This window comes from Cryptomeria japonica, chromosome 11 (genome assembly GCF_030272615.1).
Source record: "Cryptomeria japonica chromosome 11, Sugi_1.0, whole genome shotgun sequence".
Classification (NCBI taxonomy): domain Eukaryota; kingdom Viridiplantae; phylum Streptophyta; class Pinopsida; order Cupressales; family Cupressaceae; genus Cryptomeria; species Cryptomeria japonica.
The window spans coordinates 501,626,470-501,644,383 of record NC_081415.1 but is presented as its reverse complement, the minus strand read 5'-3'; the positions used below and the strand labels follow the sequence as shown (position 1 = coordinate 501,644,383).

Below are 17,914 nucleotides of genomic sequence, written 5' to 3'. Positions count from 1 at the left end.
CTCAAGCATGACATGTCAACATAATATCCGCAGGGATGACAATGCATGTAAACTGTTTGACAGAATGCCTCAAAGAGATGTATTCTCGTGGACTACAATGTTGCAGGATAAGCACAAAATGAACTTGTTGAAAAGGCTTTGGGAAATTTCGAGCAAATCTAATTGGCAGGGATAGAGTCAAATTCGACAACCTTTACCAGCCTCATTCCTCGCCGTGCCAAAATACGAGCTTTGGAATGGACTTCTATCAAAGCATAGAGGTAACAAATGCTCAGACAAGGCAGCTGAATTGTTCGACGAAAACCCTAGAAAAGAATTCGTCTCATATACTGCAATAATTACAGGATATGTTTAAAATGGATTTGTTGAAATGTCTTAAGAAACTTTCAAGCAAACGCAATTGGCATGTGTAAAGCCAGAATCGCCAACCTTTGAATATACCCTCTGGCTGTGTCAAGATGGGAGCTTTGGAACAGGGTATAGACATCCATTAAAGCATAATGTAAGTGATATATTTTTGTTAAATACTGAAAATATCAGTGGTTTAATATGTTGTTTAAGGTGTGGTCATATTAAGAATACATTTCTTGATTTAAAAGTATTAAACATTCAGAATTAACTAACATTACAACGACAAACCTTTCCAAACAGGAGAGAGTCCAACTAGCTCTTACTTTCTTATAATTTATAATAATCTATCACTTTCTCATTCACATTCAATTTGTACATTCAATTTGACCAGACATGTACAAAGCCTCTTGTATCGCCTGTATAAATTTCATTTGTGTCCTCGTCATAGAACAATGCAGTTATGTCTTCAAGAGCATCTTGAATGGTGCTTCGGGTTACTGATAGATTAGGTCGATTCCTGCAATTTGTAACCATATCTGGGTCATCACCACCAATCTTAGCAAACCAATCTCCAGTCAAGATGTTGATAATGTTTATTGAGCATTTTGTTTTATCAGCCTCGCCGACATTGTTGTAAGAAATGAGCAGCTCTTCATCACTACTCAACTTAACGAAACATTTTTTAAAACCAGAAAGCCGTAGAAAGTGGTTTCTGTAAGATGCAATCAGCTTTCCTTGCGAATTCCATACAAAAACAGTATCACTGTGAAATCCCATGAATAATCCTTTCCTATTCAAGAAAATAATCATCTTAGCCTTCTTAAACTCTTTGCTCAATTCAATCATCTTTTCACTCTGAATATCAATCAGTTGCAGGCATTCATTCTCTTGTTCTAGGAGTATCTTGCCATGCAACAACTCAACAAAATGTACCTTTTTATTGGGTAGTAATGCATGATGAAAAGATTTCAAAACTTTGCCATCCTCTATAGATAAGATCTTCAGAGGAAGACTGCTTCCACAAGTAGTTCTTTTTGATATTAAGAGCATCATACCAGAAGTAATCTTTATATCTTCAATTTCTTTGTCAGATATGGAGTACAGGACTGTATAGTTCTTCAAATCGAACACCTTGTAAGTATGATCTTGAGCTGAAAAAGTAATTGCTTTCCCATTGATACTATCGAGCATTAAGAGCTTTTCACCCTCAAACAAAGCAAAGCCACCATCTGGTTGAGCTCTTCTAATGTACTCAAGTGAGGTTGTTCTGTACTTGTTTGAGAATCTATCGGGAGCAGGATCTGACATTGTGATGAGAGAATTATTTTCCTTGTTATAGTACAGCCTTCGAATCTGTTCATGTGGATTTAAATTCAAGTAGCAAAGCCTTTTATTTGTGTGTCTATCAAATGCAGTACAAAGACCTGATCGTGCCAAAGCAATTATAATACTGCGAGCTGAAAGTATTTGTACAATCTTGGATGGTTGATTTGTATCAAACTTTTCCTGCAACTGAAAATTGCGGAACTTGATCCTAGAATGAGCATTTCTTATGGCCCATCTGTTACCAATCTCACGACTCTGAAGTTTGTTGGAAATGTTGTAAACTTCTGAACAACGCTTCCCTTTCTCTGCCATGGTCATATAAAAAAATGATACTAATTCAATAATTCAATAATTCTATGCACAAACTTTATTCGCTACAGATCGCATACATTATTATGTCACAGAACCTTAGAAATCTATTTCGATTAGAAATTTATTAAAAATTTGTTTTCAATTCTTACTTTTATATTACTTTGATAAGAACTAATTTGCCGACCCATCTTAAATGTTTAGTGATAGTAGCTATTACGAATTATAAGGAGGTTGATTAAGAAAGGGTTGGGCTAAAAATGTAGAGTGTAAATATATAAAGAGTAAGGATTCGAGTTACCTCTTTCATGAATAGGAGTGTATTTTTTTATTTTTTCATGTAGTAAGTAGGTATATTGCTTCCCTTCTCAACTTTCATGTATTTCTTTTCTTCATCTTTTCGTAGTTTATGGTCAATTAAGGTTAGTTTTGACCTTTTCAAAGTAAGTTACCACAAAAAATCAACACTTCTAATAGTTTGAGCTTTCATCAATCTTTTCTAACTATCTTGAATGATTTAATAACTCAATTGTAATCTATATGAAGAATCAAAGTGCCTTTAGAAAATGTGTTGAACTCCGTTACCACTATATTAGACTATGCTCTACTTAGGAGATTTATAGGGATTCAAATGTTCGAGCCTCACAGTGGTAGAAAGTGGATCTCTATGACTCGACGGTCCAAAATCTCTACATGTAAACTTTCTGTATGTAAACAAGGCTATTTTGCTATTATTCTAGAAATTAAAGAAGAATAGGACACCATCTTCTAAGGAGGTTGATGGTTTTAATTTGACGTTAGCCCATTTTTACCCACATATTACCATTTCTCCCTTTCAACCATTGGAATGAATCTTCTTTAGAAATTTTATTGGATGCAAGATTGGAAAAATTTCCTAATAGACTCCTCGAAAAAAATTAAAATTTTCTTGAACTTGTATTTGTGCTTGATTATATCTAAAAAATGGTCTTCTTGAAGCCATAGGGAATAAGGTTATGTACTAGAAGCATAACCAAATATTAGATTATGATATTCTCTCCTTAAAAAGTTTGTTAGTCATGAATACAAACACTTTTCAAAAGATTGTCTTTTTAATTGTAAAACTAAAATTAAAAACGAATGACCTAAAATTGATGAGTTCAAACAAGTAAAATCAAAGAAAAGAATAAGAGGTTGAGGAGTAGAAAACCCAAATCTACTATCCCAAAATATCTAAATAATTCTAAGAGATATGACACTTTGACCTTTGAAAAAGAAAAAGATACTCATTTTTATCCTAATTAAGAAGAAGAAACCCATTATCAAGCCTCTCCTAGAGTAAAGGTATCCATTCAAACTCATTGGAAAGGATCCCTTGAAGAACCAATTGATGAGATTTCCAAAGATTGCTAGCTTGAAATAGTTGATGATATAATTATTTCTAGCACAGATCATAATCACATTCTAATTGGATTTCCCTCTAAATTAGGGAGGAGACCTAACAAAGAAATTAGAATTGAAGAAGGCAAAAAATGTTGTCACCAAGGTTCAGTTGGCATTGAAGTGCTTCTCCAAAGGTTAAAAAACCTATTATAAAATTAGTTTGTCACACATGAAATTATAGGGACATAAGTATTTCCCTTAAGAAAAACTACTTAAAGAGATTAATCAAAGATCATTACTTTGGTTAAATAGGAATTCAAGGGACGGGTTAGATCATAGGGGCTCCATTAACAAATGGAGATCTATTTGAAAAATATCAAATTTATTTAATTCATTAGTGTTATAGAAGCCTCATGAGGCCTCCTAACCACTTGGGATACAACCATTCTCTCCAATATTGATGGGTATCAAATTAACTATTTTGATTTTCGATACTTTTGTGGTTAAATGGATTTCCATTAAATTATCTTAATGTGTACACCCCAAACTTGCCTATGGAGAAGAAATAATGTTGGTTGCCAATTATTATTTTCACTAAAGTAAAATAAACCAATAAATTATCTAATTCTTGATAGGATTTACATTTTCTAGCTTTTCTTCTTAAAGAAGAGGAGGTTCGATGGTCTCTGTCATTGTAGGGAGCATGCATAAGATATTATTTCTCTTGCTAGACTCTAATATTTCAAGTACTTTAGAGGCTTATATACCTAGTTAAATATAAGAGTTTGAAATCATTTATGTCAAGCCCTTCCCCAATTATTCAATGGTGGTAGCTTTTGACAAGTTTATGGTGTTAGACATTGCATTATGGATTGTTATTATTTCATGATATGGACATTATGCTAGAATATGTGATTCTATACTTTAGATGGTTGGAGTGTAGGTGAATATCTGTTAGTACCATGCTACTCATGTTATATGCCCTTATGTGGACCTCTTTACACTATGTTGATCATGGATCTTGCAAAATAGTTACATTTTCATATGATGGGATATTGTTTTCTTTCTACATACATTTATGCATATAGATTGAATTATTTTCAATCTATAATGAAGTGTAGATCACAAGACCGTGAAAGGAAAAGGAGGGATCTTCTGAGCAATATTCCAATAGACACTAGTGAGGTAGATAATGCAAAACTAGATAAGAGCATCACTTTGGAGGAAGTTTGATGTGCTACGGTTCAACTTGGCTCAAATAAAACACCTGGTCCAAACCGATTCCTTGCTAGCTTCTATCAATTATTTTGGGAAATTATTGGAGAAGACTTACACAAAGTTGTAGAAAGATCCAAGAAGAAGACTATAATGGGGTGTTTTGAATCACACATTTCTAGCCTTAATTCCAAAAAAGAAGGATGTACTTTGCATGAGTGACTACAAACCTATTGCTTTATGAAATGTCAATTATTAATTAATTACAAAAGTGATTGCTAATATGTTGAAGAAGGTGTTGCACAAAATCATATTAGAGGAACAGAGTAGATTCTCTCCAAGGTATTCTATTGTGGAAGGCATCATTGTGGCACATGAAGCAATACACAAAGATAGAAAGACTAGTTTTCCAAGCATGGTCATCAAACTGGACATCTTGAAATCATATGATTTATTAGATAGACAATTCCTAGTATTAGTTCTTCAAAGATTTGTGTTTGATAGCAAATAGATTGATTGGATCAGGAGTTGTATAATCTCTCCAAAGTTCTATGTTCTTGTCAATGGTGTGGCTCAAGGGTTCTTTGATTCCACCAGGGGAATTTGGCAAGGAGATCCACTATCCCCTTTTCTCTTTATTATAATGGAATAGACTCTTGGTCGAAACATCATAAAAGCTAGGGCAGATGGCAAATGGAAGGGCATTATGGTGGTACATGGGATTGAGGTTTCTACACATTGAAACAATTTGCTAGTGATACCATATTATTTGGAAATGCTTGTAGAACATAGGCAAATATAATTTAAAAAAATGTTGGATGATTATAGCAAGGCATCGGGTTAGAACATCGATTGAAGAAAATCAAAGTTGTTCTTTCTAAATGTCCAACCTGGGCTGCAAGTGGATACTACTCATATCCTAGGTGTGAAAGTTGGAAACTTTCCAAGTAGATTTCTTGGCATGCCTTTATTTGATAGTATAAACAAAAAAAAAATATTGGGAGAATCTAATTAATAGCTGCAAGACAAAGATAGAAATGTGGAAAGGAAAATGGCTTACTTATACAGGTAGAATCCTAATGTCGAAGGCAACTCTCTTTGTCATTCCATTTTATTCACTGTCTTGTATGAGAATTCCAAAGCTAGTTGAGGATATATTGGTTTATATTATGCGAAGGTTCTTTTGGAATGGGTTGAGTGAAACTTACAAATTTGCTTTGTTATCTTGGGAGAGGATATGCTAGCCTAAGCCAGTTGGAGGTGTAGGTCTAAAGCAACTCAATTTTATGAATTTGGCCATGGGGGGCAAGTTGGTTTGGAACATGTATACCGAAGGCAATCAAAAGTGGGTTAAAATTCCTCGGAAGAAATATCTAGATTCTGATGAGCCCATTCTAGTTCGGCAATTTGGAATTATATTATGGATTGTCGAGAGATCATCATGAAGCATCTGACTTGGGAGATTAGAAATGGGAAAAGTGCCTCCTTTTGTGAAGATTCTTGGGAAGGACACCTGGCTCATTGCAACAATCCAACTTGATAGATATCATAAGGGAGTCTTGTAGACTTTGGGGGAAGAAAGTGCACAACTATGGCGAAATCATAGAATATTAGGGGATTCCAACATGGTAATGGAATTCCTTGGAGGATTTTAATGTGCCACAAGATCAAAATGACTCTCTTTTGAATATACTATATAATAGTTTTTTTTTTGGTCTCAGATAGGGATGATGTGATTCAGTGGTGTGCCTCACCAAACGGGGAATACAAAGTCAAATTGGGCTATAAAATTAAAGAAATAGTTTTGGATGATTTGAAATGGCCAAAAAATATCTTATGGGGGAAGCATTGCTTAACTAAAGTAGGAGCATTCGCTTGGTTGGCTTTTCAAAATCACATTTTGACTCAAGACAAATTGACGAAAATTGGTATTTCAAGCCCTAGTAGATGTTATCTTTGTAAGAATAGAGAGGAAAATGTAGATCATCTCCTTTTGACTTGCCCTTATGCAGAATCATGTTGGAAGTTTTTTATGAAAATTGAATCTTCAATGCCCAATTCCACACAGTCTCATGTCTTGGTTTGCTATGTGGCCATGAAAGGTCAATAAAGGAGCTTTTGATAGCCTATGATAGGTTATCCCTTCTACAGTGATTTGGGAGCTATGGAAACAGCACAATAGGAGGGTTTTTCAAGACCAATCTATGCCTAGAGAATAGTTTATCTGAAAAATGGAAATGACTATAGTAGAATCGATGAATATGATGACCAAGAACAAGTCTTTGAAAGCAAGTGTTTTCACCAATTGGGATGATGGAATGATCACTTGCTTTTCCAAGGCTTAAAAGCTCCTCTCATTTCTAGCAATATCAATTCTAGCTTGGGTAGAATCCTATGAGAACATGTTAGGTGAGAATCCCCTAAGATGGGTTGGACAAAAGTCAATTATGATGGGGCATCCAAAGGGAACCCTGGTCCAAGCGAAATAGGATGTGTGGATAGGGATGATTTTGGAGTCATACTTGCAGTGAGGTCCAAATACATTGGGATTACTACTAACAATGTGGTAGAAATAAGAGCGACTCTAATGGGTCTAGAGATGGGAAAGAAAATTGGGCCCAAAAAAAATCACCTAGAAGGTGACTCATTGATTTCCATTAATTCAATTCGCCAAAATTATGCGCCAAATTAGAAATTAGATAGATGGATAGAGACAATCAAGAAACAGATTGATGAGTTGAAGGACTTCGAAATTACTCATATCTAGATCGAGAAGGAAATGACATTGTTGATGGTCTAGCCAAGCTGGTGGCAGAATCATGAGAGGTTGCAGTACAACCAAGATATTATATATGAGGTTTCCATGTGACTTCTATGGTGCACACCACCAAAGCCTCTACAACCCACTTTAAAATTTGATAGTTAACGATATTTTTTTATGAAGCTAACTAGCATGTGGTTGTTGGAAATAATGTACACTTATGGCAGAATGAAAAGATGATTACCATGGTGAATCATCAATGCAAAGGATGAAACCTTAATTGGCATTTGGCTTTGCACAAGGTGAAGGTTATGGCTTCCTCGGGGATGTAAAAGTTATGGTGGAAACTGTTGGATATTGTCTGTTTATATCCTCAGTGGTAGATAGTGACTTAAAGCTTTGTCTTATTTCGAAGCATAGTTCTGGTCTAGAGATGGATACACATGTGCATCTTGAGTCCACTAAGTGTTAGATGACATTCCTTGGAGAGTTGACTGATAAAAGGTTGATGGTAGTGCTAAAATTTGGTCACCCACAGGTATTACATGTGGTGAAATTCGTTTTGGGTCAAGAATTTTTTATGGCTTACCATTGCCATTAGGTTAGTTCTAACATTTATGCTATGTTCTTGGTGATGGGTTTGCATCTAGGGGGGTTGAAGGAAAAGATTAAGCATCTTTGCCAAAGTCTATTTAAGCATGTCTTTCTAGGTGAGATAGAAGTAGTTCTTGATAATTTTGATAAGGATATGAAAATCCCTCAGTGTCAACACAATTATCTAGTGAATAATGGTGGTGGGGTTGTGCTGAAGTTTTCAATTGTTATGTCTCTAGAGCCATAGTTGTTGGAAACTCGGTGGGGAAGCATGGCGTGTAGTGTCGTATTTTTTAAATGGTTGACACATGTTGTGGAGTGTCCAAAAGAGGATTGGTTGTGGTCCTACATGAAGTAGGAAGGGTTAATTGCATATGATGAAGATAATGTAGTGAAGGAGGAGGAAGTGTCTTTTCTAGCTGATGGGGAGGAGTGGGTGGAGAATGATTTCCATGATGTTGAAGAGATTGCTAAGGGTCTAACCCATCAGTCTTGCAGTATAGAGTGCCCTGTGATTGCACGGGCTCAAGTGGTAGCCATGGTAAGGGCTAAAGAAGAAAAATATTAGTTGGGTGTATGTCTTTAAATCTTTGTTTTCTATCTATGTATGATCCACATTTGGGTATTAAAGTGGGTGATAAAGTATTAGATAGTTGGTAGGTGGTTAGATGGCTATAAGCTTTAGTAGCTAGTAAGGATCTTCTCTACTATAGCAAGCTTGGTTTATTGATATGAAATTTGTATATGGTGCTGGCAAAAGATGTAAGACTTTTTTTGATAATATAAAAGGGAGTTGCCCCATACCAACTATTAAATTAGCAAAAAAAAAATATGATAGTAATATATAGTTTTGTAATTTCCCTCATAATATAGATTTTGAGATTACTGATGAGGATATGATCTATTCATGGTAACTCATGTTCCTGCAAAATTTGGAGTTTCTTATTAACTTTATTTGATTCCAATATAAACACATTTAATCCAATGCTAGGAAGGCGACGTTCAATTGCATGAATGTATCATAGTTAAATTCCCTCTTAGGTTTCATTCTCTTAAAATATTCAAGTATCTCCTTAAAGTACTAAAATAAATCACCCATTTTTTATGATTCATTTTTTATTTACAATCTTTGTTTAAAAGACTAAATATGATTTTTTTACCAACATTAATGAATATATATTTTTGATCCAATGAAATGAGAGAATTCAATATTGTAATTATTATAAGTATAAATGACTTATCTCTCTTCTTTAAATATACTATACTTTATTATTGTCTTCTATTGATTTTTTTTTTTTAGTATATAAGGTTTGAACTTAGCACCATCTAGGTGCCTACAACATGGATTTTATCATTAAACCAAATTCCTTTTGAAATGATTAATATTGTATCATAATCTCATATCAATATGAACCTTTAAATACAAGCTCATGAAAAGGAACAACATGTAAAATGACTTCATTAAAATATTTATCAAACATGCAATAATTTTTAGTAATTTATAAATATTTGATTAAATAAAGTTAATTTAGTATATTCAAAGCTATTGTTTTATTGATTTCTTATTTAATAAAATAGATAAATAGGTATCATATTGAATATTTATTTTTCTTACATTTTTCTTTTTTGGGTGGCACTATTGATTATCTTGATTTCTAAAGTTGTTGCATGTGTTTTTTTTTTTTTTTTTTTTTTTTTATTGATTTCTTATTGCTTTTTTTTTTTTTTCTTGCATTTAGCTGCCTAATAAATATATGTACTTAGATATTTCACTCTAGTGCATACATTAAATTTTTTATTGAGATAGATATCTCTTTGTTAGATAGATGCATTTAAGATATCTATACTAGTAGATAAATTTAGACACAAAGACAATAAATTAAACACTTAACTACTATATGTTAAACACTTAATTTAATTTAGTTTTATAATTAATTTTGTTTTATAATTGAATTCTCAAATTTCATTCAATTTATGAAATTTTAAAATAAGATTCGAAATAGATTTCTATCATTCATTTTAACATTAAAATAGCTAACCAATTATATTTTATTAATATCTTTAGATTTTATTTATTTTATAAAAAAATTATTAAAAAAATAATATTTTATCTATTTATATCACAATATTTTCATAAAAAAATTATAAAAATAGTCATAATATTTTCATTTTAATAATATCTTTAGATTTTATTTATTTTATAAAAAAAATTATAAAAAAAAGTATAGTATCAGTGTTGAAGGTCGGCTATTAATAGAAATCTCAAATTCCATTCAATTTATCAAAATTATATAAGAGTAAGATTTGAAATAGATTTGCATCATTCATTTTAACATCAGAACATATGCAACTGGTAGTGAATATAAGATCTGAAAGTTCGTAGGGAAGCTTGAATCTTTTGATAAGACAATGGGAGGGAAAAGGAAGCGCTGTTCAGAAATTTCCAACATTGCCCACAAACTTCAGAGGCGCGAGAATGGTAACATTGCCCACAAACTTCAGAGGCGTGAGATTGGTAACAGATGGGCTTTGAGGAATACTCATTCTCAGATTAAGTTCCGGAATTTTGAGTTGCAGGTAGGGTTTGATCTTTTCAATTTTCAGTATATAAATCACAGATCCATGATTGAAGAAATAGTTTCAGGTCAGGGTATCATATTTGCTTTGGCAGAGTCAGGTGTTTGTGCTGCATTTGATAGACACACAAATAAAAGGTTCTGCTACTTGAATTTAAGTCCACAGGAAGTAATTAGAAACATGTTCTATAACAAGAAAAATGATTCTCTCATCACAGTATCATCGTATGTTTCAGATAGAGTCTCAATGAAGTGCAGAACCACCCCACTTGAGTACATTAGAAGAGCTCAACCAGATGCTGGCTTTGATTTGTTTGAAAATGAGAAGATTTGGCCTGGTTTCGTAGAGTTTGATGATATCAATGGAAAAGTTCTCACTTATTCACTTCAAGATCATACTTACAAGATATTTGATTTGAACAAGTATACACTACTGTTCTCCTTATCTGACAATGAAATTGAACAAATAAAGACCACTCTTGGTAAAATGCTCTTGATATCAAAAAGATCTGCCTGTGGAAGCATTCTTCCTCTGAAGATCCTATCTATAGAGGATGGCACTGTTTTGAAATCTATCAATCATTCAGTATTACCTGATAAAAAGATGGATTTTGTTGAGCTGTTCCATGAGAAGGTACTCCTAAAACAAGAGAGTGAATGTCTGCAAATGATTGATGTTGAGAATGAAAAGATTATTGAAGTGAGCAAAGAAGAGTTCAAGAAGCCTTCAACAGTTATCTTCTTGTATGGGAAACGATTATTCTTGTCATTCTATGGTGGGGATGTTTTTGCATGGAATTTGCAAGGAGAGCTGGTTGCATCTTACAGAGACCACTTGGTAATGCATCCTGGTTGTAACGTTCATTTGACTAATGATGAAGAGATGTTTATTTCTTACAGGAAAGTTTGTAAGTCTGATAAAAGAAATGGGTCAATAAGAATTAACCACAGCTTGACTGGAAAATGCTGTGCTAAGATTGATGTGGGTTTATTTTGGAGTAGGCCTAATGCATCACCAATCCAGAGCACCTTTCAAGACGCTCTTGAAGACATTACTGCATTTTTCTATGACCAGGAAAGAAATGAAATTTATACAGGTGATACAAGAGGGTTTTTACATGTATGGTCAAACTGAATGTTAATGGGAAAGTGATGATTATTTTGAATTATAGGAAGAGATGGTTGGACTCTCTCCTGTTTGGAAGAGCTTTTCATTGTAATTTTAGAATTTTTTGAAATAAAAATTTGGAAAATGTTTATTACATTCATATTTGCTTGCGCAGATGACTGTCATTACAGTCAACAGGATTCAATTACATGGACCAACCATCAAATTAAAAAAACACTATTTTTTAAAGACAAAAAGACAATAACATAACATAAACTTAACAATACTTCATTACTTTTTACATATATATTTAGATAGATGAATGTTAAAATTTGAAAACGGTAATATCTTCCCTTACAGGAACTGAATAAAAGACAAAATTTAAGGTTCTAAAATGTATTGCAAGCTGCTAAACAAGAGCTTGGAGTGCTTATATACATGGGCTTTAACAGCTTTGATTGTTTAGGTGATTAGTCTAATGGATAAACCCTCAATGAAGAAGCTAATATGATTTTAAATGAATCACATAAATAAATTAAATCAAAGCTTATAAGATACTATTGAAAAAGATTGCAGACCATATTCTTCAGAACAAATGATTTAGATTATATATAACTTTCTGAATAAATATCTTTATTCCATTGAGTAGATCTCAAGTCTTTCCATACATATATACTTACCTTCAGACAAAGATTTAAATCTGTTACAGATATAGAACATTTCTAATAGAAAAGAATCTCGTACTCTGTAAAATCAATGGAAGTACTTTGATACCAAAACTGAAAAGATTATGTAGATTCTGAACACATTTATTGTCATTATTAAACATTGAATTGGACTTAAATTCAATAAAAGAGGACACTTTAGCTTCACTAGCTTTCAGACCATGCATTAATGGAGGGAGAAATATCTTTGTTGACTACCCACACAGCACTGTTGCATTTGAATCCACTTCCCAGGGTGATCTGCCATATCTTATCTCCCTTCTTCATTTCACCTCTCCATTCCAACAGCTGGAATTGATACCATGTTGAAGAAGAAGAAGTGTTTCCAAACCTTCGGAGAACCATTCTGGCTGGTTCAACAGCTTCTTCAGGAAGCTTCAGCCCTTTTTGCACTCCATCTATCACTGCTTTCCCACCAGCATGAATGCAGAAATGATCGAACACACTTCTGAAATCAGGCACATAATACGAAGAATCCAATCCTTTTCCTTTTCCCTTCAACCACTTGAAAAACAAGTAAATAATCTGTTGATAGTAAGGCAGAACATAGGGACCCAAGGCTCTGATATTGGTTTTCAGAGCATCAGAAGCAATTGCTGTTATGCTTTTGCTTAAATAAACTCCCACCTTTCCTTCTTCGTCCTCTTGCTGAAATGCAGCGCCATAGGCCATGTCCTCGTAGCCCTTATGAGTTCTCACCAAATTCAGAAGTTTGTATTTTGCTCGTGCTCTGTCGCTGCGCTTGTTAGACAAAAGAATTGCACTGCAACCCATTCTGAACAGGCAATTTGACACCAGCATATTATGGCAGTTGCCTAGGTACCTACAAATAATTCAAGGTGGGTTACTTCGTTAATTAATAGACTTTGATATTTTATATTGTAAACTTGAAAATATTTGAACATCACTAATGGTTATGTGTAACTGAGTTTAGGTAGTATTGGATGGGTGACTCTATTAAGTTTGGATGTTTCATTTTTGTGAGCATAATTTGGATGTAATGATTGTTAAGTGAATCATTTATTTTCATGAGAGTTGGGTTGGTATGAAGAAATATGGATCAATGAGGGTTAGGTCTCGCAGGAGACTTCAAGATCTATTTTCAGTGATCACGTGAATTCAAAAAGTTATGCTACAAGATTATTAGAAATCTTTTTCTGAAAAATGGCAGCAGCCCCTACTTTTTAGGGCTGCATATTTCAACTCGTGAAATTGGGGTGGGGTTAGAAATTGTCCCACCAACTTAAGAATTTTTTCTGCCACTTGTCAATTATCTAATATTTTAGATTCCAGCCAGAAAAGAAATAGAAAGAAAATGATGTTTATTTATTAAGTTTTTATTCATAACATATTTCATGAGAGCACCAGCTTGCCTAAATTTCAGAGTTTAAACTTTTAAACGGAACCAAAAATTTTAGGAAGTCCCCTCCATGAGACCTTATCCTAAGTTTGATGCAAAAACTATACAATTGATTATGATAATAAGATCATAACTTAAAGAAAATGTTCTATGTATTCATATTACAGAGGCTACTTTGGTCTTACAGTCCTACAAATTTTATTTTTTTAAATGATACAATAAAGAATATGGCTATCCAGTTCCTAAAATATACCAATGCATAAATTATCTTTATACACCATAATTTATACATGGTACATCTTAAGAATTAAATAGCTGTTTTCTTTAACAAATCTTAAACCATGATCATGATCACTCAAAATACTCCAAATTTAAAACTAAATAGAAAAAATTAAAGAAATTTGTTACCTGCTAGATACACATACCAAACAATAGAATAATAAAATGATCAACCCTTTAGGTTCTTGTGAAAAAAAATATTAATAAAAATGTATGACTAACTGATATTGTATTAAAAAAGTAGCCTTCTTATGCCTGCACATTGCTTTTTTTCCTGATTTAATGACAGCATCTAAGTAGCCTTCTTTTGCTTTTTTGTGAGCATAATTTGGATGTAATGATTGTTAAGTGAATCATTTATTTTCATGAGAGTTGGGTTGGTGTGAAGAAATATGGACCAATGAGGGTTAGGTCTCGCGGGAGACTTCAAGATCTATTTTCAGTGATCATGTGAATTCAAAAAGTTATGCTACAAGATTATTAGAAATCTTTTTGTGAAAAATGGCAACAGCCCCTACTTTTTAGGGCTGCATATTTCAACTCGTGAAATTGGGGTGGGGTTAGAAATTGTTCCACCAACTTAAGAATTTTTTCTGCCACTTGTCAATTATCTAATATTTTAGATTCCAGCCAGAAAAGAAATAGAAAGAAAATGATGTTTATTTATTAAGTTTTTATTCATAACATTCTTCATGAGAGCACCAGCTTGCCTAAATTTCAGAGTTTAAACTTTTAAACGGAACCAAAAATTTTAGGAAGTCCCCTCCATGAGACCTTATCCTAAGTTTGATGCAAAAACTATACAATTGATTATGATAATAATATCATAACTTAAAGAAAATGTTCTATGTATTTATATTACATAGGCTGCTTTGGTCTTACAGTCCTACAGATTTTATTTTTTTAAATGATACAATAAAGAATATGGCTATCCAGTTCCTAAAATATACCACTGCATAAATTATCTTTATACACCATAATTTATACATGGTACATCTTAAGAACTAAATAGCTGTTTTCTTTAACAAATCTTAAACCATGATCATGATCACTCAAAATACTCCAAATTTAAAACTAAATAGAAAAAATTAAAGAAATTTGTTACCTGCTAGATACACATACCAAACAATAGAATAATAAAATGATCAACCTTTAGGTTCTTGTGAAAAAAAATATTAATAAAAATGTATGACTAACTGATATTGTATTAAAAAAGTAGCCTTCTTATGCCTGCACATTGCTTTTTTTCCTGATTTAATGACAGCATCTAATCAGCCAAAGATGATGTTACTCTAAATTTTTTTAAGGCAGGGTAAGGGTAGGTTTAAATAAACTTGAATGCAAAAAGGAAGTGTTTATTACCTTTTGTGGGTGGCGGTGAAGGGCAAGAGGATAGTATTAAAAAGGGGAGCATACCAACTTGGGAAGTTGATCCTTATAAAAGAAAAAGGGTTATAATAGTTTTTGGATTTGATCATGTAAGTATTTTATCAAGATAATATTTTATGATTTATTATTAGAATGAAGAAAGTAGATGGTATGAAAAGAGAAATGAATATCATTTTAGATCATATTACATAATCTATCATCAAGATAAAGAAAATAAATCATCATTTTTCATGTTTCATCTTCAGAATGAAAAAACTAGATTTCATTCATAATCAAGATAATGGCAGGGGTGGGTGGTCTGACTACAATCTCCGAAATGGCAGATCTGGGTAGGAGGAAGATTATAGTTGAGATAGATTAATTGGGGGCCTATCCATGTTACTTGTAAAATTGAGAAAAATCAACTATCGAAACTTTAAATTCCACACGAACTACCTGACCGCCTACCATCCTTCTCGAGTTCCCTACTATTTTAAGGGCCTCCCACCCATCCTGAAAATAGATTCCATTTCTCATACTATCTGATTTCTTCATTTACTATAGATCATAAAATATGATTTGTAACTATATGAAAAAAGTGTGAGCACTTTCAGATTAAAAAAAAATGTATGCACTCAGATCAAGAAACAATTCAAACTATTATCATAGCCTGTAAAAATTTCATATCTTTAAACAGTCATGATGGGTTGAGAGGAATGATGAATAATAATAACATTAGCTGTTGTGAAGAAGGTGATGGAGAACAATATGTTACCAGTTCTGTGTTATATTTTCTGTACTGAGCAAGATGGCATAGCTCTCTCCTTCAGCTGTCATGAGAGCGCTGCGAGCAACATCAAGTGCCACCAGTGAAGCACTGCAGCCCATTCCTCCCAAGTTGAAGCTCTTAACGTTGCTCCTCATCTTAAATCTATTGACCACCATGGAAGCCAAACAAGGCACAGGATCAAACACACTGCAGTTAACGACCACCGCACCAATCTCCTTCACACTGATATTTGCCTTAGATATCACTTCTTCTACACATCCAAACATTACCATCTCCGCCTCATAACGAGCTGCTTGCAGGGTCGTCTTGGGGGGCAAATACATCAGAGCATTTGGCACAGCTGTGTATTCACTCAGAGTCCCTCTTTCCAGAATTTTTCTCTGGAATTCCAGAGACTCCTTTGTAAAAATCCCACTGATAACAGAGTGCTCCATCATGGTTTCCATTGGTACTCTGCACCAGTTTGGAGGCCTGAAGCACGCCACTTCTATCAGATACAAAGGTCTCTTAAACCATACATTATATACACACAAAGATGCAGAAATGAGAATAATGAGATCCCCAATAAGGACATAATATTTGCTCTTCAGCAGCAGATATGCACAAAATATGAGCGCTACCAGAGGCAACGTGGACCAAGCTAAACGACAGTACAAGCAACGGTAACCATGCCACAGAAGCTTGCTGTTCACCATATTACTAGAACTCTTTTTGCCCTCTTCCATGGCCTGCAAAACCTTTAGTCTTCTGGTTCTAACAAATCGGTTGCAGAGTAGGATTTACAGAAGATTGAAGAGCCTTAAAAAGAATAAGTGGAAACTTCAGATAACATTAGATAAACTCTTTTCTTTCATTAAATGCTGAAGCAAATTAATCAAACCCATCCACGACCCTCTAGACAGTTGTACAGTGCTCTGTTTGAACACCTGCAATGTCTAATAAATGGGTTTGAAATATAGTAATAATGACTTCATTGTTTACTGACAGGAGCTTACCTGTTCCAATAAAAACCCTTTTACCAAATTAGCTTTGCTCAACTACTATATATGCTTATTTGTATGGTTATTTCTAGATTGTTCACGGTGCTCCATGCGTACATGTGCAGAAACATTCCCCTGTACATCTACTTCCCTTATACTTTGGCTAAAGCAATTGTCCATCAGGAAAGAATTACAATTCTCACAAAATATTTAATATGCTTGGCAGCTACTAGTAAATGGCTGTGGTTCCTTTCCAGACATCTCTGCACCTCTTACTTTTAATAGAATGTCCTTTGCACAGCTTTCTGCTCCTTTACCCTTAATAGAATATAGTAATGGCTCTCATAACAGAATAGCTGATGCTCCCTATTAACTTAGCTGGCACGCTCACGCAAATCTTGAAGTTATCCTGCAGGTAAGTTAATGATGGAAGATGGCTTAAGTTTATCTGTGATAAAATCACTTCCAAAATAAGCTTCCTTTTGTAACGTACCTGACATGGGTTTTCTCTAAAATTTCATGAGCAACCAATGTTTAAAGCAATGTCTGTTCTTTTTCTGCCTGTTTGACTGTGCATTGTCTGTGTACTGTGCACTGTTGGATTTGTGTTTTGTCAAAGGACAAATTTGTAAGTTTGAGATAAACATATTTGCTAAATTTGGTAAAAAACTGATTATAAATATATTCTCCGAGTTTAAATTCATCTGTGTGCACAGTGAGGTTATACTTTGTGTTTCATCTAATGTATAATTTTAGAACGTACAAATATTGAAGTCTAAATCATCTATTCCACAAGGAGAGGAGAGGGGA

The 17,914-nt window shown here is 33.6% G+C and overlaps 3 protein-coding genes across 3 annotated transcripts; 1 reads left to right on the top strand and 2 right to left on the bottom strand.

The window, feature by feature from the left end:
- Window positions 1–729: 729 nt before the first annotated feature.
- On the bottom strand, window positions 730–1,989 carry LOC131068272 (uncharacterized). The gene has a single exon (XM_058003444.2). The coding sequence runs from the start codon at window positions 1,987–1,989 to the stop codon at window positions 730–732; it is 1,260 nt and encodes a 419-aa protein (XP_057859427.2).
- An 8,270-nt stretch (window positions 1,990–10,259) lies between these two features.
- On the top strand, window positions 10,260–11,666 carry LOC131068257 (uncharacterized). Its single transcript, XM_058003440.2, has one exon. It carries the CDS (start codon window positions 10,328–10,330, stop codon window positions 11,627–11,629), a length of 1,302 nt encoding a protein of 433 aa, XP_057859423.2. The 5' UTR covers window positions 10,260–10,327; the 3' UTR covers window positions 11,630–11,666.
- A 615-nt stretch (window positions 11,667–12,281) lies between these two features.
- Window positions 12,282–17,099, bottom strand: LOC131068256 (3-ketoacyl-CoA synthase 4). The gene is made up of 2 exons (XM_058003439.2): window positions 16,110–17,099; window positions 12,282–13,150 (listed from the first exon to the last, which is right to left on the bottom strand). The coding sequence occupies exons 1-2, from the start codon at window positions 16,847–16,849 to the stop codon at window positions 12,475–12,477; spliced, it is 1,416 nt and encodes a 471-aa protein (XP_057859422.2). The 5' UTR covers window positions 16,850–17,099; the 3' UTR covers window positions 12,282–12,474.
- Between the last annotated feature and the right edge of the window lie 815 nt (window positions 17,100–17,914).

What these genes read in the sequence shown, in the direction of transcription:
- LOC131068257 (XM_058003440.2), top strand. Translation starts at nt 10,328, where the DNA reads ATGGGAGGGAAAAGGAAGCGCTGTTCAGAAATTTCCAACATTGCCCAC.
- LOC131068256 (XM_058003439.2), bottom strand. Translation starts at nt 16,849, where the DNA reads ATGGAAGAGGGCAAAAAGAGTTCTAGTAATATGGTGAACAGCAAGCTT. An exon ending in GAAAATATAACACAGAACTG is followed by an intron (nt 13,151 to 16,109) that starts GTAACATATTGT and finishes AATTATTTGTAG; the next exon opens with GTACCTAGGCAACTGCCATA.
- LOC131068272 (XM_058003444.2), bottom strand. Translation starts at nt 1,989, where the DNA reads ATGGCAGAGAAAGGGAAGCGTTGTTCAGAAGTTTACAACATTTCCAAC.